The sequence below is a fragment of the Loxodonta africana genome, chromosome 3 (assembly GCF_030014295.1).
Source record: "Loxodonta africana isolate mLoxAfr1 chromosome 3, mLoxAfr1.hap2, whole genome shotgun sequence".
NCBI lineage: Eukaryota > Metazoa > Chordata > Mammalia > Proboscidea > Elephantidae > Loxodonta > Loxodonta africana.
In genome coordinates this window covers 47,765,073-47,792,226 of record NC_087344.1, presented here as the reverse complement: position 1 = coordinate 47,792,226, position 27,154 = coordinate 47,765,073, and the positions used below count along the sequence as shown (strand labels likewise).

General features: G+C 45.8%; 2 protein-coding genes across 2 annotated transcripts; both read right to left on the bottom strand.

The window, feature by feature from the left end:
- Window positions 1–1,810: 1,810 nt before the first annotated feature.
- LOC100658583 (melanoma antigen preferentially expressed in tumors) lies at window positions 1,811–12,412 on the bottom strand. Its single transcript, XM_010593396.2, is given in 6 exon segments — window positions 1,811–2,377; window positions 4,121–4,286; window positions 4,288–4,740; window positions 5,177–5,354; window positions 5,357–5,495; window positions 12,401–12,412. Coding segments are annotated over 5 exon segments (1,476 nt in total). The 5' UTR covers window positions 5,469–5,495; window positions 12,401–12,412.
- Window positions 12,413–19,795: 7,383 nt separating this feature from the next.
- CFAP107 (cilia and flagella associated protein 107) lies at window positions 19,796–26,689 on the bottom strand. The gene is made up of 4 exons (XM_003413158.3): window positions 26,276–26,689; window positions 24,953–25,066; window positions 23,175–23,352; window positions 19,796–21,425 (listed from the first exon to the last, which is right to left on the bottom strand). Exons 1-4 carry the CDS (start codon window positions 26,384–26,386, stop codon window positions 21,244–21,246), a joined length of 585 nt encoding a protein of 194 aa, XP_003413206.1. The 5' UTR covers window positions 26,387–26,689; the 3' UTR covers window positions 19,796–21,243.
- Window positions 26,690–27,154: the final 465 nt, after the last annotated feature.

Below are 27,154 nucleotides of genomic sequence, written 5' to 3'. Positions count from 1 at the left end.
TTTCTACATGTACAGTTCAGTGACGCTGATCACATTCTTCAAGTTGTGCAGCCATCCTCACCCTTCTTTTCGAATTGTTCCTCCATCATTAACATAAACTCACTGCCCCCTAAGGTTCCTATCTAACATTTTGAGTTGCTGTTGTCAATTTGATCCCATGTACATAGTTCTTCAAAAGCACAATAATTAAGACACATGGGATTCAGATGTCTTTACTAATCACAACTAGGGCCACCACCTGCAGAGGCTCCAGCTAATCTGCAGTGTGGACATCCCCATCCCATACATGGTTACTTGTGGACAGTGAAGCTCTTTCCTGATGTCTTAGTCATGTAGTGCTGCTATAACAGAAATACCACAAGTGGATGGCTTTAACAAAGATATTTATTTTCTCACGGTCAAGTTCAGGGCATCAGCTCCAGGGGAAGGCTTTCTCTGTCTGTCAGCTCTGGAGGAAGGTCCTCATCAATCTTGCCTTGGACTAGGAGCTTCTCCTTGCAAGAACCCCAGGTCCAAAGGATACACTGTGCTCCCAGTGTTGCTTTCTTGGTGGTATGAGATCCTCCACTCTCTGCTCACTTCTCTTCCGTTTTATCTCTTGAGAGAGATAAAAGGTGATGTAGGACATAGGACAATTCTTTTTTTTTAGAACATACCCCAGGGAAACTCCCTCTACAATGGAACAGAGATGTGACCTGGATAAGAGCGTTGTATCCCACCCTAATCCTCTTTAACATAATCTAATCTTGCCTCGTTGACCACAGGCAGACATTAGGATTTATAACATATAGGAAAATTACATCAATCACAAAATGGAGGACAACTACACAATTCTGGGAGTCATGGCTTAACCAAGTTGACACATATTTTGGGGGGACACATTTCAATCTATGACACCTGGTACAACCAAAGGCCAGGGATGGAGACTTATGGTTCACCTGGAGAATGAGGAGTCCTTGTGACGTGAGGAATGCCTTGGTGGAGCTAGCAGTGAGGGCCCTTGCCAAGAGCCCTTCCCTAAATTGGTGCCCACTCACTGGTCACTTAAATTCCATGCCCTGAGGATGCATGTTGCATGTAGTGACCCATTGAACAGCCACTGAAATAAGCCGGGCTAGGGTAAAAACCTGGCAATCTACTTCTGAAAATCAAACAATGAAAACCCTATGGGCCACAGTGATTTGATTTGCAACCAATCATGGGGACAGTGCAGGACCAGGCAGTGTTTCGTTCCATCTATCATGCATGGGATCACCATGAGTCTGGGCTGACTCAACAGCAGCAGACAACAACAGATGCCCCAAAGAGGAGAAACCATCTGGAGGGAGGGGAATGATAAATGGTGCTGTCATCTCCTGGGGCCCAACTCCATCTCCTCACCTAGAGCTTCTAAACGTCATAGGTTCTTGATGCCTTTTTTATTTAATCTGTAATTGGAGGTTTAAGCTAAGAATACAGGTTAATATGCAACAGAGGCCACTGGGTGGTTTCCATTGAAGTCCATTTATTTCTGCCCATTTCTTTACAACTACCCATGCAGGGATAACTCCCATATGTATTTCTCAAGCCCAGACTCCCCTTTAGAAATTCCACTTCCCATTTTGACTATAGGACACATCTCCCCAAAGGTCCCATCAACTTCCCAAGTCAGCATCTTCCCGCCTCCAGTCCTGCCCCTGCTGGGCCACCTTCTCTTTCCCCATTGACATTGACCAGTCATCTGAAATGGTCCTGTGCTCCTTCAAGATGCACTTCGGTCTGGTTCCAGTTTCCGAGTGCCCAGAATAAAGCCTTGGTATGTGCACACCAACTAGGCAGGCATGTGGCAGGGGCATAGGATGGGCTCTAGGCCATAGAATATTCTGGTGCCAGAGTCAGGACAGGCACTGGAATTGAACAAGACCCTGCTGGACCTTCCTAACTCCTGTTGAATCAGCCTCAGTTTGGCCAGATATTCTCGAAGAGTGCCCAGGTGGAGAGTACCTTGGATGCCCATGGAACACTCCAGAGGGGTAGGAAACAGCCCGAATCTGAACTTGATCAGTGGGATGGCGTGCCTCAGCAGGCTCTCCAGGACAGCCATGGAGACTGGGTTTCCACAGAAGCTGAAGGTGATGAGCTGGGAGCAGCGGCCCAGGGCAGGCAGGATGGCGGTGACCTGGGAGTCCAAAATCCCACACCCCTCAAAGTCCAGGTGCTGGAGGGTAGTTGAGGCTCTCTTTAGTAGAACTTGGATGAACTCAGGACTTAAGCTGGTCAGGATGACACCACTCAAACTCAGGTCCCTTAGGTGGCTGGTGCTCAGGCACAAGGAAAGATGTGTTAAGTCGGACTCCGAAAGCAAGCAATTAGTTATTGAGGGGGTCTTCGAGGGGGTCTTCAGGCACCTGCAGACAGACAGAGCAGTTAGTTCTGGGGATTGTGGTAGCGGGTGGCGGGTGGTGGGGAAGGACTCAAGGTGGAGACGACCATTTTACCCAAGCCCAAGGGGGTTCTGACCATCTGATGACAGTCCACACCCAGGATACAACGTGGTAAGGAGTATGACTTTCAAGTCAGTCCAATTTTAGGTGGAGTCTTTTCACCATCACCTATCAATGTGTGACGGGGTGAAGTTAATGAAATCTCTTAAGCTCCCTTCCTCATCTGTCAGCAGAGTGCACCCTACCCCTCCTACTGGTTGTGAGGATGAGATATTGATAGAACGTGCACTGGAGAGTCCAACCCCACGTCTAAGTCAACAGCAGACACCATTGAATTTTAACGCATAACCCGTTATCATTGAGTCAATTCCGACTCATAGCAACTCTATAGGACGGGGTAGAACTGCCTTATATGATTTCCAAGGAGCACCTGGTGGATTTGAACTGTGGACGTTTTGGTTTTGGTTAACAGCCATAGCTCTTAATCATTGTGTCACCAGGGTTTCCATGTGCTGGGAGACTTGACCAAAATGCTTTCAACTCAGGCTTCCAGTGCTGCATAGGCCCCAGCTGCTTGGGCCAGATGCAGCTGCTGGAGCCATACCCATAAAGGGGAAGCCTGGGCAACATCAACTGGGGCTGCCAGCCCACAGGGCTCACTTATACCTCTACCCCTGGCAAACCATCTGTTGCAGTTCTTCACTCCTGTGCACTCACTTTCATCTCCAGAATCATGCATTTCCCATGTATTACCTGACCAGGAGCTCAAAGCAACCCCTTTACAGGCAGGAAATTTGAGGCAGGTTTGGAAGGAGTAGCTCATGTTCACAAAGCTAATGGTGAGTGCAGGGCTCATATTTTGAGACATCCAGGTTAACATGATTTCTCTTCTTCAGTGCCTTCTTCACTTACTTAACTCAGATATCACTTCCTAAGAATTCTCAAACCCACACTCACCAGGCCTGAAACCCCACTATATAGTGTCCTAGCACAGTGTCCCTTATAGCATCTTATAAGAGACATACAGCATCTACATACTTATATGCTGTAGCATAACATCTCTAAGGAACCCTAGGAGCCCTGGTGGTACAGTGGTTAAGAGCTTGGCTGCTAACTGAAAGGTCTCCCACCATGTGAGAAAGACGTGCAAGTCAGCTTCCATAAAGATTACAGCCTTGGAAACCCTATGGGGCAGTTCTACTGTTTACACAGTGTTACTGTGAGTCAAAAATTAACCCGACGGCACCTAACAACAACAACACAGCATCTATATAACCAGTAACAAGTTGCCATGAGTCAGCACCAACCCATGGCAACCCCACGTACGTTAGAGTAGAACTGTGCTCCTTAGGGTTTTCAATGGTTGCGTTTTCAGAAGTAGATCACCAGGCCTATCTGAGGTACATATGAGTAGACCTGAACCTCCAACCTTCCAGTTAGCAGCAGAGCATATTAACCATTTACATCACCCAGGGATTCCAGCATGTATATAGGTTTATTCTTATAGCATTTATCCCAGTTTACCTCTACCTTTATGTGGGTTATGTGACAGCATGCTTGGGGATAGAGCAGTGAAATGAGATTGCTTTGAAATGCTAGTGTCTCATTCACTGCCGCGTCACCAGCAGTTGGCACACAGCAGATGACCATTCACAACATGGAAGAAAGGCCTGCTCTGGTCTGCAGAGAAACCATGCCATCCCTTGCCTGAGTACCTGGTCCAGGCAGCCTTTTAGGAAGAGGACAGAGTCCAGGTAGAGCTCCTGGAGCTGGTGCAGACTGAGGAACTGAGATGTTAATTGGGCAACTCGCTTCTCCTCCAGCGCAGGGGAAATGCAGGAAGTCAGGTAGATGTAAGAGACAGAGTCTGCTCAGGGTAACCATCTGTCCCAGGTGAGGAGCAAACCTGGTGAGGGTGGACAGTTTCTAGCTCCTAATTACCACCTCCTCAACACAGTCCAGCTGCACCATTTTCAGGATCTTCTCAATATTTTGGAGTGGCATTGCACTGATCATCACCTTCCTACTAAACAAGTGTAGAAGACCTTTTCTCTGCTTGACCCTGTTAATGAGGAAGGTGAGGAATTCATCCAGGCCACCTTCCAAAAAGCACAGGTCTATGAGCACCTCCAGCGGGGTCAAGGGCTGCCTCTCCCCAGTCCTTAAACTGTCCACTTTTCCCCTCTTAGTCCTGGGCTGGGCGGCCTCTGGCTCCTCTAGTGAGCACAGAGAGGCCCTGGACCGGGTTCCAGACCATACGCTCCAGAAGTTGGTACAAGTGTTCTCCCGTAAATCCAACACTTTCAGTTTCCATCTCCTGTGGGGAAGACAGGGGATTGGATGAGATTTACGAACAAATCAAACCTAGACCATGAATGCAGAATCTAAGTGAGAACCAGACTTCTGACCTGTGCTTTTACCCCATATTCCAGGCTCCTTCCCCCCTTCTCTCTGCCTTCTTTTACTCCATCTCCTCTTTCCCTGCGATCTTGCCTGGTCCCCACTTCTAGTACCTTTCAATACCACTGGGAGGTGGTGGGTACGTTCCCTCAGTCACCCCTGCATCTTAATCAGCCCTATACTTCTGGAAGCCCCATCCCAGAGTGAGCCCAGCCTCCGCCCCAAGCCTCCCAGAGCGTTCACATTGGCACCATCAGAAGCCCCTGGTCCACCCTTTGGCCTCCATTCTCCCTGATCCCAGCTGTTTCTTGCTCTGATTCCCAGGGTCCCACCAGGCTATTGATTACGCTCACCTGGGACGAATCTTCTGGGCAAGCAGGACATCAAGCCCGTCCAGCACAGCCTTTAAGATGCCCTGGTGAGGCTGTTGAGACTTCATCAGAGCCCCCAGACAGAGGCGGGTAAAGGGCCAGGCCTGCACCATTGCCTTCAGTGTCTCGCTGTGTCTCCCGGCAACGGCTGCCACGAACAGGGCGGGAAGAGCTCCATGGGCAGCAATTCCAAAGAGGCGATAGCCGAGGCCTCATGCCACATCAGGCTCTGATTTGCAAGGTCTGAGAGCCTGGGTGGGCTCCAACTATTCATACTGATGAATCTGCTCCAAAAGGAACCCTGCAGAAACATCTAGGGAAGGAAGCATTCTCCTAAGGCCAAGCGTAAGCAACCCCATCTTTTCCCCACCGTGCACAGGAACCAACTTAGCGCAGAAGTCACTGCCCTGGCAATGGTGGGATTCCCCAACACCTGCACCAGGAGTGTCTCAGTGGACACTGAGGAGGGGCCAGGGCTGTCATGGGCCCCATCCTGTTCTATCCACTGGTCCATTTCATCCTAGACCCACTAGGAAGAGGGTACAGAAAGCTGTCCCCTGCCATTTTGAGGGAAAGCTTTCTGAACTCCCTCAAGGCCCTAAAACAGTGGGAAAGGGAATGTCATGTGGCCCAGCACAGCCTATGTTTTGAGTTCCAAAAAAAAAAAAAAAAAACCCATCTGGGAAAGATTAAAGGGACTCTCATAAAATAAGTGCCAGTATTTTCAATTTAAAAAAATTTGAACAAGAATTGTAAAAGCAGCCAAACAGTACCATATAGCATTTGGAAGTTAGAGATGAAAACCTCTTACTCTGAGATGTCCATTTCAATACATGGTCTCATTTAATCTCTAAGTAATCTCATTTACATGTATTATAATTACCACTTTGGGATGGAGTTCAGGGGAAGAAATAGTTCACATTCAGAACAAACACTCCAGTCTTTAAAATGGTCTATGGAATATTCTTTAAGCTTTTAGTTAAGAAAGGAAACCTGACTAGCAATATCACAAAACCATGTAAATTATATGAACTAGGAGCCCTGGTGGGGCAATATTTAATCACTTGGCTGCTAACCAAAATGTCACAGTTAAAACTTGTCAGTGGCTCCTCTAGAGAAAAGACCTGGTGATCTGCTTCCATAAAGATTATAGCCTAGGTTGTATAGCTCTACTCTGTTTTACAGGGTCCCTAGAGTTTGAATCAACTCGACAGTACCCAACAACAACAACATAATATCTGGACATGGAATTAAATTTCATTTTTTTTATTTCCAAAAGATCTGTTTGGTAATGAAATAAATATTTTAAACATCTATGAAATGACATAAACCAAAATGTGTGGGATTAAGGCAAAACTGCATGTCGAGGCAAAAGCAAAGCCTTAGATCAGTTCGTTTATGAAGAAAAAGGATAATCTTGTGCAACCTTGGCCTGCAAAAACCCAGAACCCAAGCTTATTGCTTTCAAGTCGGTTTCCACTTAGAGTGACCTGATGGAACAGAGTAGAACTGCCCCTTAGGGTTTCTAAGGCCATAATTTTTACGCAAGCAGACTGCCACATCTTTCTCCAGTGGAGTGGCTAGTAGGTTCAAACCACCAACATTTTGGTTAGCAGCCAAGCACTTAACCGTTGCGCCACCAGGGCTCCTTTCCTTGGTCTGTATAAAAAAAACAACAACAACAAACAAACCCATTGCCGTCCAGTTGATTCTGACTCATAGCTGCCCTATAGGACAGAGCAGAACCCATGGGGTTTCCAAGGAGCAGCTGGTAGATTCAAACTGCCAATCTTTTGATTAATAGCTTAGCCCTTAACCATTGTGCCACCACGGCCTGCAATTTAGGTAAAATGGTGGTGTCCTTACCTGAGGTTCACAGCCTATCAGCTCTGTGCTGGCAGGGTGGGTCTGCTCAGACCTCAGGCAGAGCTAAAGAGGTGGCGACTCCGGCTTTCTAGGTTCTGCGTCCCTCCTTGGCTCTTCAGAAACCTTTATAGAGATTTCTGGTCATACTCCTCCCCTTCTCAACTCCCAACTTCCAAACAAAGATAGAAATTTGATTGTATTTCTGAATCTCCATCTGTTTATCCTGATTGGATCTTTGGCTTTCTCTATAGTGAATTGGTTGGATCAGGGACCTGTTCGTTGAAGTACTCCACAAATCTTTACTGAGGTTTTACTAGCATGTGACTGTGAAAGCCCTGGCTGTGAGACAGGAAAGGGTTTGATCTGTTCCTGACATTAAAAAACCCATTGCTGTCGAGCCAATTCTGACCCATAGCGACCCTACAGGACAGAGTAGAACTGCCCCATAGAGTTTCCAAGGACCAGCTGGTGAATTAGAACTGCTGACCTTTTGGTTAGCATCCATAGCTCTTAAACACTACGCCATCAGGGTTTCTAAGCCTGACATTAGCCAGTCAAAACTACAATTAGAAGTTGGTCTCGGGATGTAAGGGTGGGGGCTGGGCCAGGTGGGGCTGCGTGTTGATAATGGATGTTGTGAATGACCCAATGTAAACAATGTTTGCTGAGGGAAATTGAAAGACTTTTGTCTGGGTAGAGTTTGGAAATGAACCGAAAGTAGCTAAAAATGAGACAATGTAGACGCTTTAAGAAGGTCCCTAGGTGGCTCAAAAGGTTTGCACTCGACTACTGACCAAAATGGACAGCTAGAAGAATGAACAAATCTGTCTTGGAAGAAGTACAACCAGAATACTCCTTAGAAGAAAGAACGGCAAGAACTTCATCTCACATACTCTGGACGTGCTATCAGGAGGATCAGTCCCTGAAAAAGGACACCATGCTTGGTAAAGCAGAGGGTCAGGGAAAAAGAGGAAGGCACTCAATGAGATGGATTGACACAGTAGCTGCAATAATGGGCTCAACAGTAATAATGATTGTGAGACTGGCGCAGGACCGGGGAAATGTTTCATTCTGCTGTACGTAGGGTGCTGTGAGTTGGAACTGACTTGATGTTGTTGCTGTGGTTAGGTGCCATTGAGCTGGTTCCGACTCATAGCGACCCTGTGCACAACAGAATGAAACACTGCCTGGTCCTGCGCCATCCTTACAATCGTTGTTATGCTTGAGCTCATTGTTGTAGCCACTGTGTCAATCCACCTCGTTGAGGGTCTTCCTCTTTTCTGCTGACCCTGTGCTCTGCCAGGAATGATGTCCTTCTCCAGGGACTGATCCCTCCTGACAACATGTCCAAAGTATGTAAGACGCAGTCTCGCCATCCTTGACTCTAAGGAGCATTCTGGCCGCACTTTTTCCAAGACAGATTTGTTCATTCTTCTGGCAGTCCATGGTATATTCAATATTCTTCGCCGACACCACAATTCAAAGGCATCAATACTTCGGTCTTCCTTATTCATTGTCCAGCTTTCACATGCATATGATGTGATTGAAAATACCATGGTTTGGGTTAGGTGCACTTTAGTTGTCAAGGTGACATCTTTGCTTTTCAACAACATTGACCTAAAAGTTGGTGGTTCAAACCTGCCCAGAGTACCACAGAAGATAGGCATGGCAATCTGCTTCCATTAAGATTACAGCCAAAAAAAAAAAACCCTATGGACCACTGTAACACATGGGGTCTACTCTGTAGCACATAGGATTGCCATGACTCAGAACCAACTGGAGGACACTACCACCCAACAGATCCTTTAAACCCATGGCAATCACTGAGGGCAGGGAGGGAGATTGAGTCTTGGCTCCCACCCTGGAGGTGAAGGGTTTTTCCTCCCAGAAAAATGGGATTATCTCAGCAAACTCTTTTGAAAAGATTAAAATGAGGAATGTGAGTGTGGGAGGGGCCGGGGGCAGTCTCTAAGTCTGAAAACATTGACGAGGACAGCTATGGACTCTGGGTCCTTGGAGCTAGGGAGAGAATGGACATGGCCCCAACACACAGGTCCCAGTCGTCCTGGAAGTGCTACCAGGAGACGTTCTCTTGTAGGGCCTGGGATCCTCTTCCCACAGCAGAACAATTCCCAAGCAGAAGGCAGCCTCAGGCATTTTCCGAGGGCCTTTAGCCTAACCACCATTTCCTTGGGCTCCTCCTTCATATATTGTGCTAATCACTGTTTCGTCAACCTTAGGTAAAAAATGCTGCAAATGCACCTTCAACACCCTCCCCCCACCAGCTTCTCCGACATAGAGACTGATCAGAGAAACACCATCAGGCATATAAATAAAATGTATTTCTGTCTCTTTCCATATTAAGCACAAAATACCAATACCTTTTCCCCTACAGAATTCAAAGGCTCTGTTGGCTGTTTTAGAAGCCCTGGTGGCACAGTGGTTAAGAACTACAGCTGCCAACCAAAAGGTCAATAGTTGGAATCCACCAGCAGCTTCTTGGAAACCCTATGGGGCAGTTCTGTTCTGTCCTATAGGGTCGCTACGAATCGGAATCGACTCGACGGTAACATGTTTGTTTTTGTTTGTCTGTTTGTTTTGGTTTATTGGGTGGTTGGAGGCATTGGTGGTTCAGTGGTAGAATTCTCTCTCGCCTTCCATGCAGCAGACCCAGGTTCAATTCCCAGTCAATGCATCCTATGCTCAGCCAACACCAATCTGTCAGTGGAGGTTTGTGTGCAACGCTGAACAGGCTTCAGAAAAGCTTCTAGGCTGAGACTAGGAAGACAGGCCTGGCTATCTGCTCCCAAAAATCAGCCGGTGAAACCCTATGGATGACAACAGTCCAATCTACAACTCCCACAACTGACCATGGGGATGGTGCAGCCCCAGGCAGTGATTCATTCCGCTGTGCAAGGGATCACCCTGAGTCAGGGGCCCAGTCAATGGCAGCTAAAAACAACATTTGGCGTTTAAGGACCTGCTGGATTTAGGGATGATTCCCGTCCTGGGCTGGATCACACCTCAATTCTTTTGAAGTTTTAGAGCACAAAGAAAGAGAACCTCTTCTCATTACAAAGCATTCCCCGTGCCTTTCTCTCTCCCATTCAACATGTGGCCCAAACAATTGTATACCACACTAGCTCTGTGTTCAGCTTTCCACCAAGACTTGAATTCTTTGAAGGACATTCTTCATCTGGGGTATCTTTCTGAAATATTCCTTTCCCCACATTTCTACACTCAGTACAAATGGCTTTTGCATAAAAGTGGGTTAAACTGGAATGTGCTCTATAAACATTTTACTTCCTTTACAGTGTCATTCACCTTTACAGTGTCAAAAATAAACAACTCAGAACAGCGTGAACAGATTGCTCTGCAGGTTTGAAATTTCAAAATGTTCTTTTTGGTGATGAATGTGACACCACTGCTCTTCAATTTTGTTATTCCTGGCATAGTAGACCATAAGATTGTCCAATTCGAAAAGGTCAATACCAGTACATTTCACTTACTAATGCCTAGGATATCGATCTTTATGCATTTCATTTTGATGACTTCCAATTTTCTTAGATTCATACTTTGTACATTGCACGTTCTGATTATTCATGGATGTTTGCAGCTATTTCTTCTCATTTAGAGTCATACCACATCAGCAACAAAGGTCTTGAAAGCTTTACTCCATCTACATCATTCAGGTCAACTCTACTTGGAGGAGGCAGCTCTTCCTCAGTTGAATTTTGAGTGCCTTCCAACCTGAGGGGCTCGTTGATATGCCTACAAGGAAGACCAGTTAATATGGCTATTATTCAAATTATGAACAAACCACTAATGCCAAAACTGAATTGAAGATCTTTACCAACTTCTGTAGTCTGAAATTCATCAAACCTGCAATCGAGATGCAGTGATAATTGCTGGTGATTAGAATGTGAGAGTTAGAAACAAAGAAGGACCACTAGTTGAATAATAAGGCCTTGGTGTTAGAAATGACTCTGGAGAGCTCACGATAGAATTTTGCAAGAGCAATGACTTATTTACTGCAAATACTTTTTTTGGAAACATAAAAGGTGATTATATAGGGTCACTATGAGTTGGAATTGGCTTGATGGCAACAGTTTTGGTTTTTTTTTTAAAAATATACATGGACCTCTGCAGATGGAATACATAGGAATCAAATCTACATCTGTGGAAAAAGATGATGGAGAAGCTCAATATCATCACTCAGAACAAAGCCAGGAGCCAACTGCGGAACAGAGCATCAATTGCTCATATGCAAGTTCAAGTTGAAACTGAATCAAATTAAAGAAGTCCACAAGAACCATAATACGACTTTGAGTATATCCCACCTGAATTTAGAGACCATCTCAAGAGTAGATTTGACACAAACACTGATGACCCAAGATCAGACGAGTAATGGAATGACGTCAAGGACTTTAAATGCGAAGAAAGCAAAAGGTCATTAAAAAGACAGGAAAGAAGGAAAAGGCCAAAATGGATGTCAGAAGAGACTTTGAAACTCAATCTTGAATGTAAAGGAGCTAAAGCAAACAGAGGAAATGATGAAGTAATAGAGCTAAACAGAAGATTTCAAAGGGCAGCTCAAGAAGACAAAGAAAAGTATTATAATGAAATGTGCAAAGACCTGGAGTTAGAAATCCAAAAGGGAAGAACAGGCTCAGCATTTTCAAGCTGAAAGAACTGAAGAAGATATTCAAGTCTCAAGTTGCAATATTGAAGGATTCTATGGGCAAGATGTTGAATGATGCAGGAAGCATCAAAAGAAGATGGGAGGAATACACAGGATAACTGTACCAAAAAGAATTGCAATATGTCCAATCATTTCAGTAACATATGATCAAGAACTGACGGTACTGAAGGAAGAAACCCAAGTTGCATTGAAGGCATTGGCAAAAAACACGGCTTCAGGAACTGACAGAATACCAACTGAGATGTTTCAACAAACAGATGCAACGCTGGAAGTTCTCACTCTTCTATGCCAAGAAACAACGACCCCCTCTTTCCCTCTCACCCCACCCCTGGTAACCACTAATAAATGTTGGTCTCTATACCTTTGTCTCTTCTAAATATTTCATGTAAGTGGGCTCGTATAATATTTGATCTTTTTGACTGACTTATTTCACCCAGCATGCTTTCAAGGTTCATCGGTGTGTAGCGTGCATCAGAACTTCATTTGTCTTTATGGATGAATAATATTCCATTGTATGTAGGTGTCACATTTTGTTTATCTAGTCATCTTTTTTTCTTGTGATAAAAAATATTCATCAGTATAACAGTTCCTATAAGCACAACCCAATGACACTGATTACATTCTTCATGTCGTGCAACCCTTATCCTTCTCTTTTTCCTAATTATTCTGCCAACATTAACATAAGCTCAATGCCCCCCAAGCAAAAAACTCCACATTTCCCCCCTCTCTACTAGCCCTGGTAACCACTAATAAGCCTTGGTTTCTATATATTTGCTTATTTAATATAAATGAGGTCATATAGTATTTGTCCTTTTGAGAGGACATTTTGCTTAGCAAAATGGTTTCAAGGTTTATCCATGTTGTGGCAGCAAAATGTTTTCAAGGTTCATCCATGTTGTGACATACATTAGAGCTTCGTTTCTCTTTAAGGCTGTGTAATATTCCACTGTATGTATGTACTGTATTTTGTTTAACCATTCAGCATTTAATTTAGGTTGTTTCCATTTTGGGGGTTTTGTGAATAGCCTTACAATGAACATTGGTTTACAAGCATCTGTTTGCGTTCTTACTTTCAATTCTTTTGGGTATATACTTAGGAGTGGAATAGCGAGATCAGATGGTATTTCTATATTTAACTTCTTGAGGAAAGTCAGGTGTCTTCTTATCCTGAAATTGTTTGCCCTCTATGGCTTCCTGAAAGTCAAAAGTCTCTGTTGGGCCTTTGCCTTGTGCAGGACTCAGCAGGCCCTGGCTTCACTTCAGATTCTATAAATCTAGCCGTGAACAAAGGGCTGCCCCTGTTTCTTCCCCACTAATCAAGATCAGATGTCGGGATTGCCCTGTTATTGTTAGGTGCCGTTGAGTGTTGAGTTGATTTTCTACTCATAGAGATCCCACGTGACAGAGTATAACTACCCCATAGAGTTTTCTTGGCTGTAGTCTTTATGGAAACAGATCACCAGGTCTTTTCTCAACAGGAGCAGAGAAGCCAACCTTTCAGTTAGCAGCTCCTGGGTATAGGCAGTTAATCCCTAGGAATTTGCCCTTAGAGGCCTGGGGGAGGGGTGTGTGGATGCCTCACCCTGGCTGGGTGGCTGAGAGAGAGTAAGGAAGGGAAGAGGGATGGTGAGCAGGGGATAGGCCAGAGGAGCTGATAGGGAGCCAGAGACAAGATGGGAGGAGGGAAATGGCAGGTCTGTTGGTCTCCCAGACCTGGGCCCTTTAATGTCTGGGAACTTGTATCTGAGGCCACTGGGAGGCACTGTGGGCCTGGATTTGGTGACTAGGGGTGCTTGCCCTCCGCCCTACCCCACTCCAAAAAACAAACAGTTGCCTTGATGGCGCAACGGTTAAGCATGGGGCTGCTAACCCATAATGATTGTTGTTAGGTGCCATGGAGTCAGTTCTGACCCATAGCGACCCTATGTACAACACAAGAAAACACCCCCTGGTCCCACACCATCCTCACAACCGTCAATAAAAACTACAGCCTAGGAAACCGTATGGGGCAGCCCTACTATGTCACAAGGGGTTGAGATGAGTTGATAGTCAACTTGATGGCACCCAACAGCAACAACAATATTTATTTAGTACTTTGAGTTTAAACACTGAGAATTAAAGTGTTTTATTTGTTAAAAAAAAAAAAAAAGTATCAACATTATGCTGCATGAAATAAGTCAGCCACAAAAGGACAAGTGTTTTATGATCCCACTTACATAAAATATCTAGAATAGGCAAATATATACAGACCAAAGTTTATTAGTGGTTACCGGGGGTGAGTTGGAGGGAAGGAGGACAGGAGGGTTCAGTGCTTAGGGGGCAGTGAGTTTTTCTGTTAAGGGTGATGGTATAATTTGTCTGCTAACTGAAAGCTTGGCAGTTTGAACTCACCAGCGGTTCCCTGGGACAAAACCTGGCAATCTGCTACTGTAAAAATTACAGTCTAGGAAACCCTATGGGACAGTTCTGCTCTGTCACATGGGGTCACTATGAGTCGAAATCAACTCAACAGCATACAACAACATAATTTGGGAACTGATAAGGATGACAATGTTAAAGAACGTGAGGAGCTTAATGTCACTGAACACTAAATGTGAAGATTGTAGAAATGGCAAATGTTTATTTACCACAATTAAAAAAATATATCAAGAGAAGTTTGAACAGAGATTGCCTTTTTTCTTCTCGTCATGTAACTTATGATACAGAGTGAGCATCGCATCTATGCCTTACTCAACTGCCATATGGATCAGCTTCCAACATAGTACCATTTGTGTTTTCAATGTGAAATATTTCTGAGAGTTCCATTAATATAAAGACTTTGTTGGTGTCACTTCCTCTGGGACATCTTCACCCTTTTGTCACAACCACTCTCCTCATTTATGCTTCTCCGGGACACGGGGAGTGTGAGGCTTGACTACAATGGGTTTGGTTTAGTTGTTGCTATTAGGTGCCGTCGAGTCAGCTCTGACTCATAGTGACCCTATGTACAACAGAATGAAACACTGCCCAGTCCTGTGCCATCCTCACAATCGTCATTAAGCCTGAGCGCATTGTTGCAGCCACTGTGTCAATTCATCTCGTTGAGCGTCTTTCTCTTTTTCACTGACCCTGTACTTTACCAAGCATGAGGTCCTTCTCCAGGGACTGATTCGTTCTGGTTTGGTAGAACTTAAGACCTACCAAAGCAATTCGCTTTCCTTGTCTCACCCTGAGCAGAGGTTCTGAACATAACTGTGGCTTTGTAATCAGAGGCCCCAACACACTTCAGTTGTTTCTTGTAAAGAGGCCACTGGAGAAATGCTCTCACGAAGAAAACGAGTTGGAAAAAATAAAGACTGCTCCTGCTTATTTCCTTCCCCCTGCAGGGTGGCCCTCAGGGCACAGACTCCATCTAGCTCTTTAGTGTAAAGGACAAAGAAATTGACAGGGGCTTCCCTGGGCACCGGAGATGGTTCATGGGACCACCTTACCTGAATACCACTTCCATCCACTCTGGTTCAGTTTGTCGACGTTGTTGTTGTGAGTTGCTGTCAAGTTGGCCCCCAACTCATGGTGATCCCATGCACCACAGGAGGAAATGTTGCACCATTCCCTGGTGGGTTGTCGATCGAATCATTGAAAACCCTTAGCTGATATTTGAAAGTAAATAGCCAGGCTTTTCCTTCTAGTCCATCTTAAACTGGAAGCTGTGGTGACACTGCTGAGCCTCATAGGAACATATAAGCCTCCACCGACAGACAGGTGGTGCTGTGCATGAGGTACACTGGCTGGGAATAGAACTCAGGACTACTACACGGAAGGTGAGAATTCTACTGCTGGACCACCACTGCTCCGTTAGAGCACGGAGCAGACGCCATTCCAGCTGGCATTCAGTTAAAAATCTTTTCTCTCAGAATGTACACTCCTGGTCTTAATGTTTTTCTCTTCCAGGGTCTTTTTTAAATCCAGTTTCTTGTCATTGTTTAGCTCTCCTACCTTTCTCCAGTCCTATTATCTTGTTAGGAAACTTCAGTGGCGTAGTGGTTAAAAGCTACGGCTGCTAACCAAAAGGTCGGCAGTTCAAATCCACCAGGCGCTCCTTGAAAAAACTCCATGGGGCACTTCTACTCTGTCCTATAAGGTCACTATGCGTGGGAATCAACTCCGTGGCAGTGGATTTTTGGGTTTTATTACCTTGTCTGGTTTTACTGACGATATTGCATTTCGGCCACCAGGGTACGCTGTGGAACCAGAGCAGTCAGCTGTGAAAGAAAGGTGAGAGGGCCTGGCTCATAGTTAACTAGAGGACTGTCTAGGCGGATGAGACTGGCAGGGACCGGTTTCTCAATAAGCAATGTAAGCACATGCTTAGGGCATCAACAAAACAGTTGTACAAAGCAAAGGCCCACAGATGTCAAGTAGACAAGACACAAGGAAAAGCGAGTGCCGCATTAGAAGGAACTAAGAGGGCACTAGATGAAATTGGTACCAGCTCCAGTGCCTGACAACATGCAGGCCAGAAATAAAGTTCACGCAGGCTCACGAGGGCACCCACGTTGAAGACTGTTTAAGCTATGAGGCCTCCCTACCTCTTCAACACCTTCGTTGACATGTGTCTCCTATGGACTCCTCCCATGTAACTGAAACTCCTTACTGTGGTGGGTCTCTTGGGAGTATACTATTTCTTTCTAATAAACAAGAGGTGGGATTGACTGTGGAGTCTACCTCTTGCTACATTCATCCAGTATGCAACTGGATCCAACATGAGAGGACAACAGGTCTCTGATTCATTTTGAGAGAACGCTTTCGTAAATCTACATCTGATGATCCAGCAACTCCAGCCAGGAGGGCCAGCAATGCTCTTGTTATACAAACACACGTGCTCTTGTGCACATTCTGGTAAACAACCAATGGGCACTCCAGCCCCAGATGACATGCAAAAGCAAGGGAACTCAAATAAGTCAATCATTGTGATGAATTCAATCAAGTTACTTTTTAACTGTGTAGCATTTACATAGAGTTATGTCCTAAGTATTGTAAACAATAGTATGTGTAACTTTAACTTTAAAATGTTTGGCATACATGCGGACACAATCTAGCCTACATTTAATATAATACTAATATGAGTAATAATTTAATGTAATACTAACATAGCAAATGTGCAAAGAATACTGAAAATATTAATATTTATCTAACATAAAGAGTTTTAATTTATGTATCAAGCAAGTTTCATTTTTTATTGTCTGTTGAATGGGACACCGTGCTTGATATTACTCTCTATAGGCTAATAAACAAGGTATTAGGCACAGAAACCGAAACCAACCTCCTTGTCAACAAATCGATTTCTACTCATAGCTACCCTATAGGACAGAATAGAACTGCCCCATAGGGACTCCATGGAGTGGCTGGTGGATTCAAACTGCTGATCTTTTGGTTAGATGCTGAGCTCTTAACCAATGCACCACCAGGGCTCCATTAGGCACATTAAACCAAAAAACCAAGCCCGTTGCCTTCGAGTCAGTTCCAACACATAGTTACCCTATAAGACAGAGCAGAACTCCCTGCTATAGAGTTTCCAGGGAGCACCTGGTCTATTCAAACTGCTGACCATTTGCTTAGCAGTTGTAGCACTTAACCACTACGCCACCAGGTTTTCCACAGGGACATTAAGAGGACGCAAAATTCGATATTTATTTATCGTGCAAAATGTGTTTCTGTTTTGCAACAATGAGTGTGTTTTTAATTTCATCTTCCAAGAAACTAACAAAAGGCATGGATATACCTGATGAAGAATGAATGAAGGCATCTAAGAAATTAGTGTAGGCTTGTCCTGATAACTTAAATACAAACTTGTGCGACAGTTTCATTCTTACATGAGAACTAAGTTTACAGATTCAGGAAAGGCAAATTTTATTCATGTAGGCACATATGATTCCAAAACAGAAGATAAAATACAATGCATATTTCCCAATGTTGAAATAGCTTTACTCATATTTCTACTTTAATGATCACAAACTGCACAACAGAACGTTCATTTTCATCCCTAAAGAGACTCAAAAACCCTCAGCGTACAACGATTCAAGAAAGACTCGATTCATTATCCTTACTGTGTATGGAACTAGATATCGTTCAACAGTTTGTGATGAAATCATTGAAGAATTTGTAAGAGCAAAGAATAGATAACATGTTAGAGGTGGAAGATTTATCTAAAAATAAAATATAGTAATTTGCTGGAATACTTGTTTTCTGACCATTAAATTCTACTTTATGACATCTTTTCATTGCTCATTTATAATTACAGTATTTATTACAAAACAAGCATCAGAATTGAAGTATGAACTATTTAAAGCAGAACTGGTAAAAGTCAATTTTTCATTGTGGGGGATCAACAGAATTTTACATTGATTGTTGAAACAACTAAATTCACTGACTCATTTTCTTTGTTGTAGAATACGTGGAATAGTTTTTTTTTTTTGTAGAAAATGTGGTCTATAGTAAAAATCTTAGTACCCTGCATCGACTAAAATTTTTATAGTCTGGTTCATCTCATTTCGCTAAATGGCATATACCACTTTTGTCTTCAATTGCTAATATTATAGTACCATTTAAAAAGAAGTTGCATCACGGATAGCTAAGGCACACACACATACATATGCGTGTGTGTGTGTGTGTGTGTGCGAGTATATATATAACTCCATAGCCATTTCAAGTGAATAGGGAAAAGGGTACCATTAAATAGACACTTGGAGAAATAATCAAAAGGACCAGAGTACGTGCTGTGGTCAGGCTGGAGTGGGAGACCTGGGGCAATAGATGTCCTGTGAAAAGGATGGCACAAATCCAGGTTTTTTTTCTCAAACTTTGAATGATATTACATGTCTGTGGTATCAAATCACCAATGTGCCCAGAACTCAAGCAAACAGAAGCCCCAGACGTGCCCAGGTGGTGCTGAGTGTTTCTGCTGCTGTATCTTTGGAGAGGCAGTTTTACACAGTGGCTAATTCTGCAAGCTCTGGGGCCAGACTGCTAGGGCTCAAATCTCAGCTCAAGGACTTAGTAGCTGTGTGACCTCAGGCCAGTTGATTAAACCCTCTCTGTCCATTTCCTCCTCTGTAAAACTGAAATGATACTACTAGTCCCTGCCTGGGGAGACCTAGGTAGCCCCTGGGTGATGCAAACAGTTAACTTGCTCAGCTGATAACTAAAAGGTGGGAGGTTCAAATCCACCCAGAGACACCTCAGAAGAAAGTCCTGGCAATCTGCTTCTGAAAAATCAGTAATTGAAAATCTTATGGAGCGCAGTTCTACTCTGACACACAAGGGGTTGCGGTGAGTCAGGGTTGACCCTACAGCATCTGGCTATCTGGAGGCACATACCCTGGAGCATAGCAGAACCATTCAGTGAGATCATCCCCATTAGCCTCAGATCCTGGCACTTAGTGCTTGCTCAACCCACAACAACAGATATTTTATCTGCCTTTTTTTTTTTTTTTGTCATATACTAGAATGTTGTAGCAGGTATCAAAAATGTGAGGAAAATATTCATGAAAGAATGGTTTATTTTTTCTGCAAAGCAGGAAAACATCTGTTCATTATTTGTTATTTGTTCTTAGTGGCCAAACAAGTCAGATCAGCTGACAGCATGAAATTATAGATTCTCATGAGACCACTGGGATAGAAAGAAGACCAGATTTTAAGTGATGGAAAATCAGAGAGGTGACTTCCTCTCTGAAAGTGGCAGGGGGAACCCACAGGAGGTTAATTTCCTCTGCATCACGGGTAGGAGAAGCTGTGCTCTTGGAAGTATACAGGGAATCTGGGGGCCCATGTTGATTGGGGCCTGCAGATGGAGGTCCCCATTGGAGCAGGGGTTCCATGGGGTGCAGCTGGGTAGAGGCTCAAAGTGAGAACGAGAGTGGGACACAGTGACTGGGAGAGGGTACGAACCCAGAGAGGAACAGCAAAAGGGATGATGGTTCATTTACTCATCTAGTCGACAATTATTAAGCACCACCTGTATACCAGGTGGAAACCCTGGTGGCGTAGTGGTTAAGTACTACAGCTGAGAACCAAAGGGTCAGCAGTTTGAATCCGCCAGGCGCTCCTTGGAAATTCTATGGGGCAGTTCTACTCTGTCCTATAGGGTCGCTATGAGTCGGAATCTACTCGATGGCACTGGGTTTTGTTCGGTTTTATATACCAGGTGGAAACCCTGGTGGTGTAGTGGTTAAGTGCTATGACAGCTAATCTAAAGGTCTGTAATTTGAATCCACCAGATGCTCCTTGGAAACCCTATGGGGCAATTCTGCTCTGTCCTATGGGGTCGCTATGAGTTGGAATCTACTCGATGGCAACAGACTTGGTTTTTTGGTTTATATACCAGGCAGAGTTTCCCTGGGTGGTACAAACAGTTAACACGCTCGGCTGCTAACCAAAAGGTTGGTGGTTCTCATCCACCCAGAGTCATCTCAGAAGGAAGGCCTGATGATCTACTTTTTGAAAAATCAGGCATTGAAAGCCCTGTGGATCACAGTTCTACTCTGATACACGTGGGGTCGCCATGAATCGGAATTGAATTGATTGGCAACTGGTTTATATACCAGACACTATGCCTAAAGCAAGGAATGCCAACAACTGGGGTGGAGGCATATGGCAGAGAAAGGCCATTCAAAGAAAAACCGGTTTCCACCGAGATGATTCAAAGCAAAACAGGCTTTAAATCCTGAAGGCCAAAGAGGGTAGATTAGGGACATGTTCTCAGTCCAAGGCTGGCCTCGGTCCACGTCAGGTGGTAGAACATGAAGCTTCTGTCCTGAGTGAGGACAGTGCCCAAGTTCTTCTATCTTCACTTCCCAAACCACTGATCAAAGGCCCCCCAACCCCAAACACAAAAATCTTTTTCAGAATCTAGAGCTCAGAAGTGAAGAGAGAGAAATGTTGTTTCTTCCCCTTCTCCTCGGTAAGTGTCTTCTTCCTGTCTCACTAACTACAGCAGGCTGGATTCTTCTCCAGCATCAGCGTTTTCAGCTCTGCCCTCACTGTAAACACATATGACTACCTCGCTGAGTTTTCAAAATGGGTCTTGGTAGAGAAATTTCTCCCATTGGACCAGACACTCCTTGAGAGTACGTTTCAATTTGTGAGGACGTGAGGGGGTCGTGTTACCTCTCTGAGTTTCAATTTCCCCTCCAGTGAAATGAGGGGGTGTAACTTAAGAGTCCTTCCAGTTTTTTCTGGCATTCTAAGTCTGTCTTCTGTACACACACAACATTCCAATGGTGTCAAAAAGATTTAATTATGGATGGAAAAAAAAGTAACCTATGGGTTTGGGGGAGGAAGAAGAGAAGGGTCACCTAAAAACCAGGCCAGAATTCTAAAGACCACTCTGATGGGCTGGGTTGCATACTCCTGGTACATCTGTTGCCACTTGCGGTCTGGCAAGTCCCGTGAGCTGTGGGTCTCCAGTTGGTGCTGCCTGAGTGACCAGGGCGGGTGGCAGTTCTCAGAAACTTGGAAGAGGGTGCAGGCGACGGGGAGGGACCAGGATCGCATGCTCCCGCCTAGACATGGCGGACTCAGGTGGTCTGGGGTAAGATGAAGTATAGATGCTCTCCTTGGGGCTGGCCTCAGGTCTGCACCACCTCTGCTTCAGCTGTTCGTACAGTCCATAGTTTGTAGGGGGAGCTGCAAGAGAAACCAGGGCTTAGAGGAGGGGTCCTGCTCTGGCCGGCACTGAGTGGCCGGCAAGGGGTCCTGGTGTTTCTCTCAGCCTGCTGTATCAGGTACCCTTGTGGCTCTGCATCAGAGGGAAGAGATGGGCTTCTAGGAGGGTCTTGGCACAGCAAACCCCTGAAACCCCCAGGGTGGAGGCCTGCCTCCTAGGCACTTGGGAAGGACCAGAACACTGATACAGAGGCCTTGGGAAAGTCTGTCTGGTAGCTTGGCTTGAGGGTGGGTCTTGTGGAACCATCCCACCCACCGGGGATGGAGTAGTGTTGGCTTGTGACCATGATGCTGAGGAGAAGGCCGTGCAAATGTAACACAGAATGACAAGCAGCTTACTCTCTGACCCATATCCCTTTGCATCAAAGGACTAAAGAGACAGCATTGTTCCGTGTCCCTGGTAAGGTGAGTGTAGCTTGAAATATAAATCAGATCAAGGCACTCTCCTACATAAAAAAAACTCTCCTGCATACATTCCTCTAAAGCCTCACACGTTTGGGTGCACAACACAATCCACACCCCTTATTATGGTCTATGAGCCCATGCAGATTCCTCCCCAGTCCTGCCCTACAGGTTTTGTGCTTGCTCTCCCCTCTCCTAAGGAGTCCTGGTGGCATGGTGGTTAAAGCATTCGATTGCTAACCAGAAAGGTCGGAGGTTCGAAACCACCCCTGGCTCCATGGAAGAAAGATGTGGCAGTCTGCTTCCATAAAGATTTATAGCCTTGGAAACCCTGTGGGGTTGCTATGAGTCGGAATCGACTTGAAGACAGTGGGTTTGGTATTTTTCTTCCCTCTCCTGGAATGCTCTTTCCCCTAATCTTTGCATGGCTCCCTCTTTCTCATCAGTCACAGAAGGGTCACAGAGACCCTGCCTCACTTTCTATCCACTACCCCTCTCCCAGATCGTCTAATTTATTGGATCTGAAGTTATAGTATACATTAGTGGTGTCTTATCTGTCTCCCCCATTGGGATGTCAACTCCTCTAAGGAAGCAATTTGCTGGTGTTTGTCATTGCTATGTCCCTGGGTCCCACAGCAAGGTGTGACACATGGGAGTCATTCAGTCCCTATTTATGCCCTGGTGACACAATGGTTAAGCACTCAGCTGCTAACTGAAAGGTTGGTGGTTCGAACCCTCCCCCCCGGCTGCTCTACAGAAGAAAGACCTGGTGATTTGCTCCCATAAAGATTACAGCCTAGGAAACCCAATGGGGCAGTTCTGCTGTCATATAGGGTCACTGTGATTGGTTGTGGATAAGACTGTTGTGATCCGTAGGCTTTTCACTGGCTGATTTTCAGAAGAAAATTGCCAGGACTTTCTTCCTAATCTGTCAGTCTGGAAGCTCCGCTGAAACCTACTCAGCATCGACTCAATGGCACATAATAACAGAACATTTATGGCATGAATGGTCATGGAGTGTGCGGGCTGTGGCCCTCTGCCACCTGTGCTCCAGGTAAACGTGCTGCTACGTCCCCAGATGGAGTTATCATAAGGTGGCCATGATTATCCCTGGTAGTGTGGGAAGGGGGTAGGTGGCAGCCCTGCAGGAAAAATATGATTCATTCCCCTAGAATCTTCTTTCAACACTCTTCTGGAGCCCATGGCCACCCATGTGAGGTCCTTCTGCAGGACTTGGCCCAGCTCTACTTCTAAGCAGTCCTGGGCCCTGCATAGCCCAATACAGGAAAATTCTGATCACAGAAGTACCAAGAAGAGGGAAGTCTGCCTTCTCTGGTAGCCACAGCAACTTATGCCCACTCCAGGAACGGTGCAGGGGCAGGTCTGGGTTGTAGTTATGCCGGTTGTAATGGTCGTCATAGGTGCTGATAAGACAGCGGTGCGACGGCTCCTGGTGGTGGGTGATCAGATGTCTGTATGGGAGCCCCTGGAAGGACAGACATATTGGGCACATTACTGACCAAAGCAAGCCAGTCCACCAGCAGTGGAGGGAGGCAGAAGCTGCTGGCTGTGGGGGTCTATGGTACCGATGGGGAAGGCTGCCCCTGAGTCAAACTGGTGTGTCCACCTGAATTCTCGGGGGAGACACACTTGCTTGTCCCACAGCAAAAAGCCACCTTCAAACACATGTCCCAACATTGCTGAAGTCAGTTCTCTGTAAGACCCCTCCCCTAATACCAAGTCAATTCACCCCTAGAATGAACTATGGTGACACATTGAAATTAAAGTCAGGGCTTCCAGCTGAATGGGAAGGGGGTCAATGCCACCAAGCCACCCACCCTTGTGATCTGAAATGATGCCCTTTGATTTGTTTCAAGTCTCATTCCAGCCAAGAGTAGATTTCCAAGGGGAGAGAAAGATGTTGAATACCAGGCCTGACATTTGCACTTTATATTTCAGTCCGTTACTATGGGAAGAATCAGAGAGCACGTCATAAATTGTCTTCACTCACAAAGGATTTATGGGTCCCTCAGCTGGAAACTGGGAGAAGGATTGCTTTGTTGAGGGGGGAGTTATTTACGGGGAGAAGAAAGCCAGGTTCTGCTTTGCTCTGGGACATTCGCCTGAATCAGTGATTTTCTTAAGAAAATCCTTTGGCCATGGAAGGGCGTCCTGGGGAACCAGGCTGATTTACAGGGGAGGCTAATGTTGATTTGCATGCCAGTCCTCTTGTCTGGAGCAGACAGGGAGGGCTGTGTCTGCTACAGTTGGGAAATACTGGCTGGATCCAATATTTCACGTGATGCTTCCATAAATAAGTCAGGTCACAATGCCCGAGGGAGACAGGGGGATGGGCACAGACAATGAAGCAGGGGTTCCCAAGATGTACATCACCAGGTGCCCCTCAGTATCTTCCCAGTGCCAGAGAAAGTGACTTGGAGGGTTTCCCATCAAGAAAGAGTAGTGCTGAGAAGGCACAGTGGCTCAGCCTAGGGCTTGGTGGGGTGAGGAGAGAGGCCAACAGGGACTTTCTAGCCCCTTCTCTTGGTTTCAGGTGCCACAGTGGTGGTTCAGTAGTAGAATTCTCACTTTCCATGAGACACAAAACCTGGGTTCCATTCCCAGCCAATGCACCTCATATACAGCTACCACCTGTCTGTCAGTGGAAGCTTGCATGTTGCTGTGATGCTGGACATGTTTCAGCAGATCTTCCAGACTAAGACAGACTAAGAAGAAAAGCTTGGTGATCTACTTCTGAAAATTGGCCAGTAAAAACCCTATGGATCACAATAGTCTGATCTGCAGCCCATCACGGAGATGGCACATAACCGGGCAGCATTCATTCCATTGTGCATGGGGTTGCCATGAGTCGGGGGCAACTCGACCGCAGCTAACAACACCAACTCAGATCATCTACTCGCACGGATAATGAAGAGTTAATGCCACTGTCAGCCTCTGTGCTGGGGGATGATACGAGTGAGACAAGTCTTGTTTTCCTAAGAGCAGACTGGGCCTACAAGAAGTAGGTTCCATGTTCCCTGGGCTATGTGGGGCCATCGGAACCAAGGGCTGCCACTCCCTCTTACCTCCACTCTCCTCTTTCCGTACCACCTGGAGATCTGGTCAGGCCTATGGTCTGGAAAGGGGATGTACTCTTTTCTGTAAATGCACTGGGGTGTTTTCTCAATGGCTCTGGTGAACTGGAAAAGACCAAACATTCTGGAGAACCCTGTGATGCCCTTTCTCAGACATCTGCTTGGCCCCTCACCTCTCAGGCCCCTGGAAGATTGGTAGAGAAAGAGTAAATATGGGCCCCAGGCATCCTGCACAATGCAGGCAGGCTGAATTCTGCCTCCCATGGGCTGGGACCACCCTCCAGGACCTCTCAGAAGAGCCATGATTGGCGCTACTTGACCACTTCTTACTGTTGGCATGTGTTTCCTTCCTCATCTTCTCTCTCCTGCTTGCCTCTGGCCTTCCTCTCCTGCTTTGTTCCTTGCACTCTTTAAGCCATCCCTTTTGGTAGCTTTTTTTTTTTTTTTTTGGTAGAAGACCAGCTCGTAATATCCCTGGGGACTGACTAACCCACAGGAGCCACAGGGGACTGCTCAGACAACTTTTTCCTTTGTCCTTCTTGCCTTTAGAACTTCCCTTACACAACCTGTCCACCAACAGGTGCAATTAGGGAGAACAATAACCATAGGCCATATCAGGCCAGAGGAGAGGTCAGTGCTAATGTTCCCATGACAGCAGCCTCTTTGGGTTCTCAGAGGTCACCACCAACATTCCCCAAGCCTGTGCTCTCGCACCCTCTTTTCCTTGCCCATTTCCTAGGAACTCGGGAGGCTACCCAGGTGTCTGCATACATGGTTCAGTCTTGTTGGCCACAAATGCAGATGTTCAGCTTGAAGTAGGCCAGGTCAGACAGGGTATTTTCCAATGGCCTTTAAAGCACAAAGGAATGCAGCCTATTTGTTCCACTGGGAAAATAAAAATTGAAATACATGGGAAGGCAGGGTTGTGGACCATGTGCCAGAGAGCAGCAGCACCACCCTGGACATCAAGGCAGGGAAGTGCCAAGCCTGCCTTGGCAGGTGCCGCATTCTGGAAGGACCAGGCCAGGAGAACGGACATTCTTCAAATCAAGGTGCAGAAGAATTGGGGACAGTCCTGAGAGGCATGGCTTCCTTGATGTCACAGCTATGGTATTTTTGAGACAGAATGGGGACAAGCGTGATGACTTGAACATGATCCCCTAAGTCGAGCACAGAGACCCTGATGCCACATTTGTATGATGGATGCACAGCCATCTGTAGCTCTGGATTTGGACACAGTGATGACCCTCTCCCTCTGCCTCTCCCTGCCAGTCCCCCCTCTGCACCCTCTACCCCCCTCCTCTCTCTTCTTACCTTCCTTCTCTCTTCCACCCAGTTCCCAGTGAGCACGCGGGTGGAATACTTGGGCTCGATACACCAGCTGGGAGTGGAGTACGACTGTGGGCTCAACGCCCTCACGAACATGGCAAGGCTTCACCCTTACTTCCTTTAACTTGGTGCACTTTCAGGTTTCTAGAGGGGTATGATGAAGTGGCCAAGTTTGGGATGCCCTTTCCTCAGCCGCCCTCTCGAGTGAGTAGAAGACACCCTGCTAATTTTGTGGACAAAAGGGTGCTGAGAAGTCCACTTTGGGCCTCCAGGGACAGGTGCTGTGGTCTTGGATACCCTACTGTTGACTGTCTCCATGGTGACAGACTCTGGGTAAAAATACTCTCCTTGAGGGAACAGCTGATTCTGCACGAGAAAAACTGACCCCATGAAAACAAATCAAACCAACCACCACCACCACGAAATCAGAGGCCACAGGGGTCTGGTATTCCTGCTGTCACCCTAGGAGGGCCATCATCCTTGCTGCATTTTTACAATTAGGGTCAGTTGAAATGACCCCGTTCTACTACTACTTAATGAGTACTGATGTCTAGGCCTACGCTAAGATATTTGCAAGTATTCACTGGTTGAGTCCTCACAGTGGGGCAGGGCTCTTATTTTACCCATTTTACAGATGAGGCCGCTAAAGCAAAGAGAGATTACATGGCTGCCTAAAGCCCCACAGCTACCACAAGGAAAAGCTGGAATGCAATTTCAGTCTGATTCAGGGCTAAACTAGTGGGCCCCATTGCCTGTCTGCACTTTGTCTAAGGGGCTTCCACTAAGAATCCTCCACGCATAGTTCATTGGTCAGTGCGTCTTCACTTATTTATCCCACAAACATTTTACTGAGCACATTGTAAG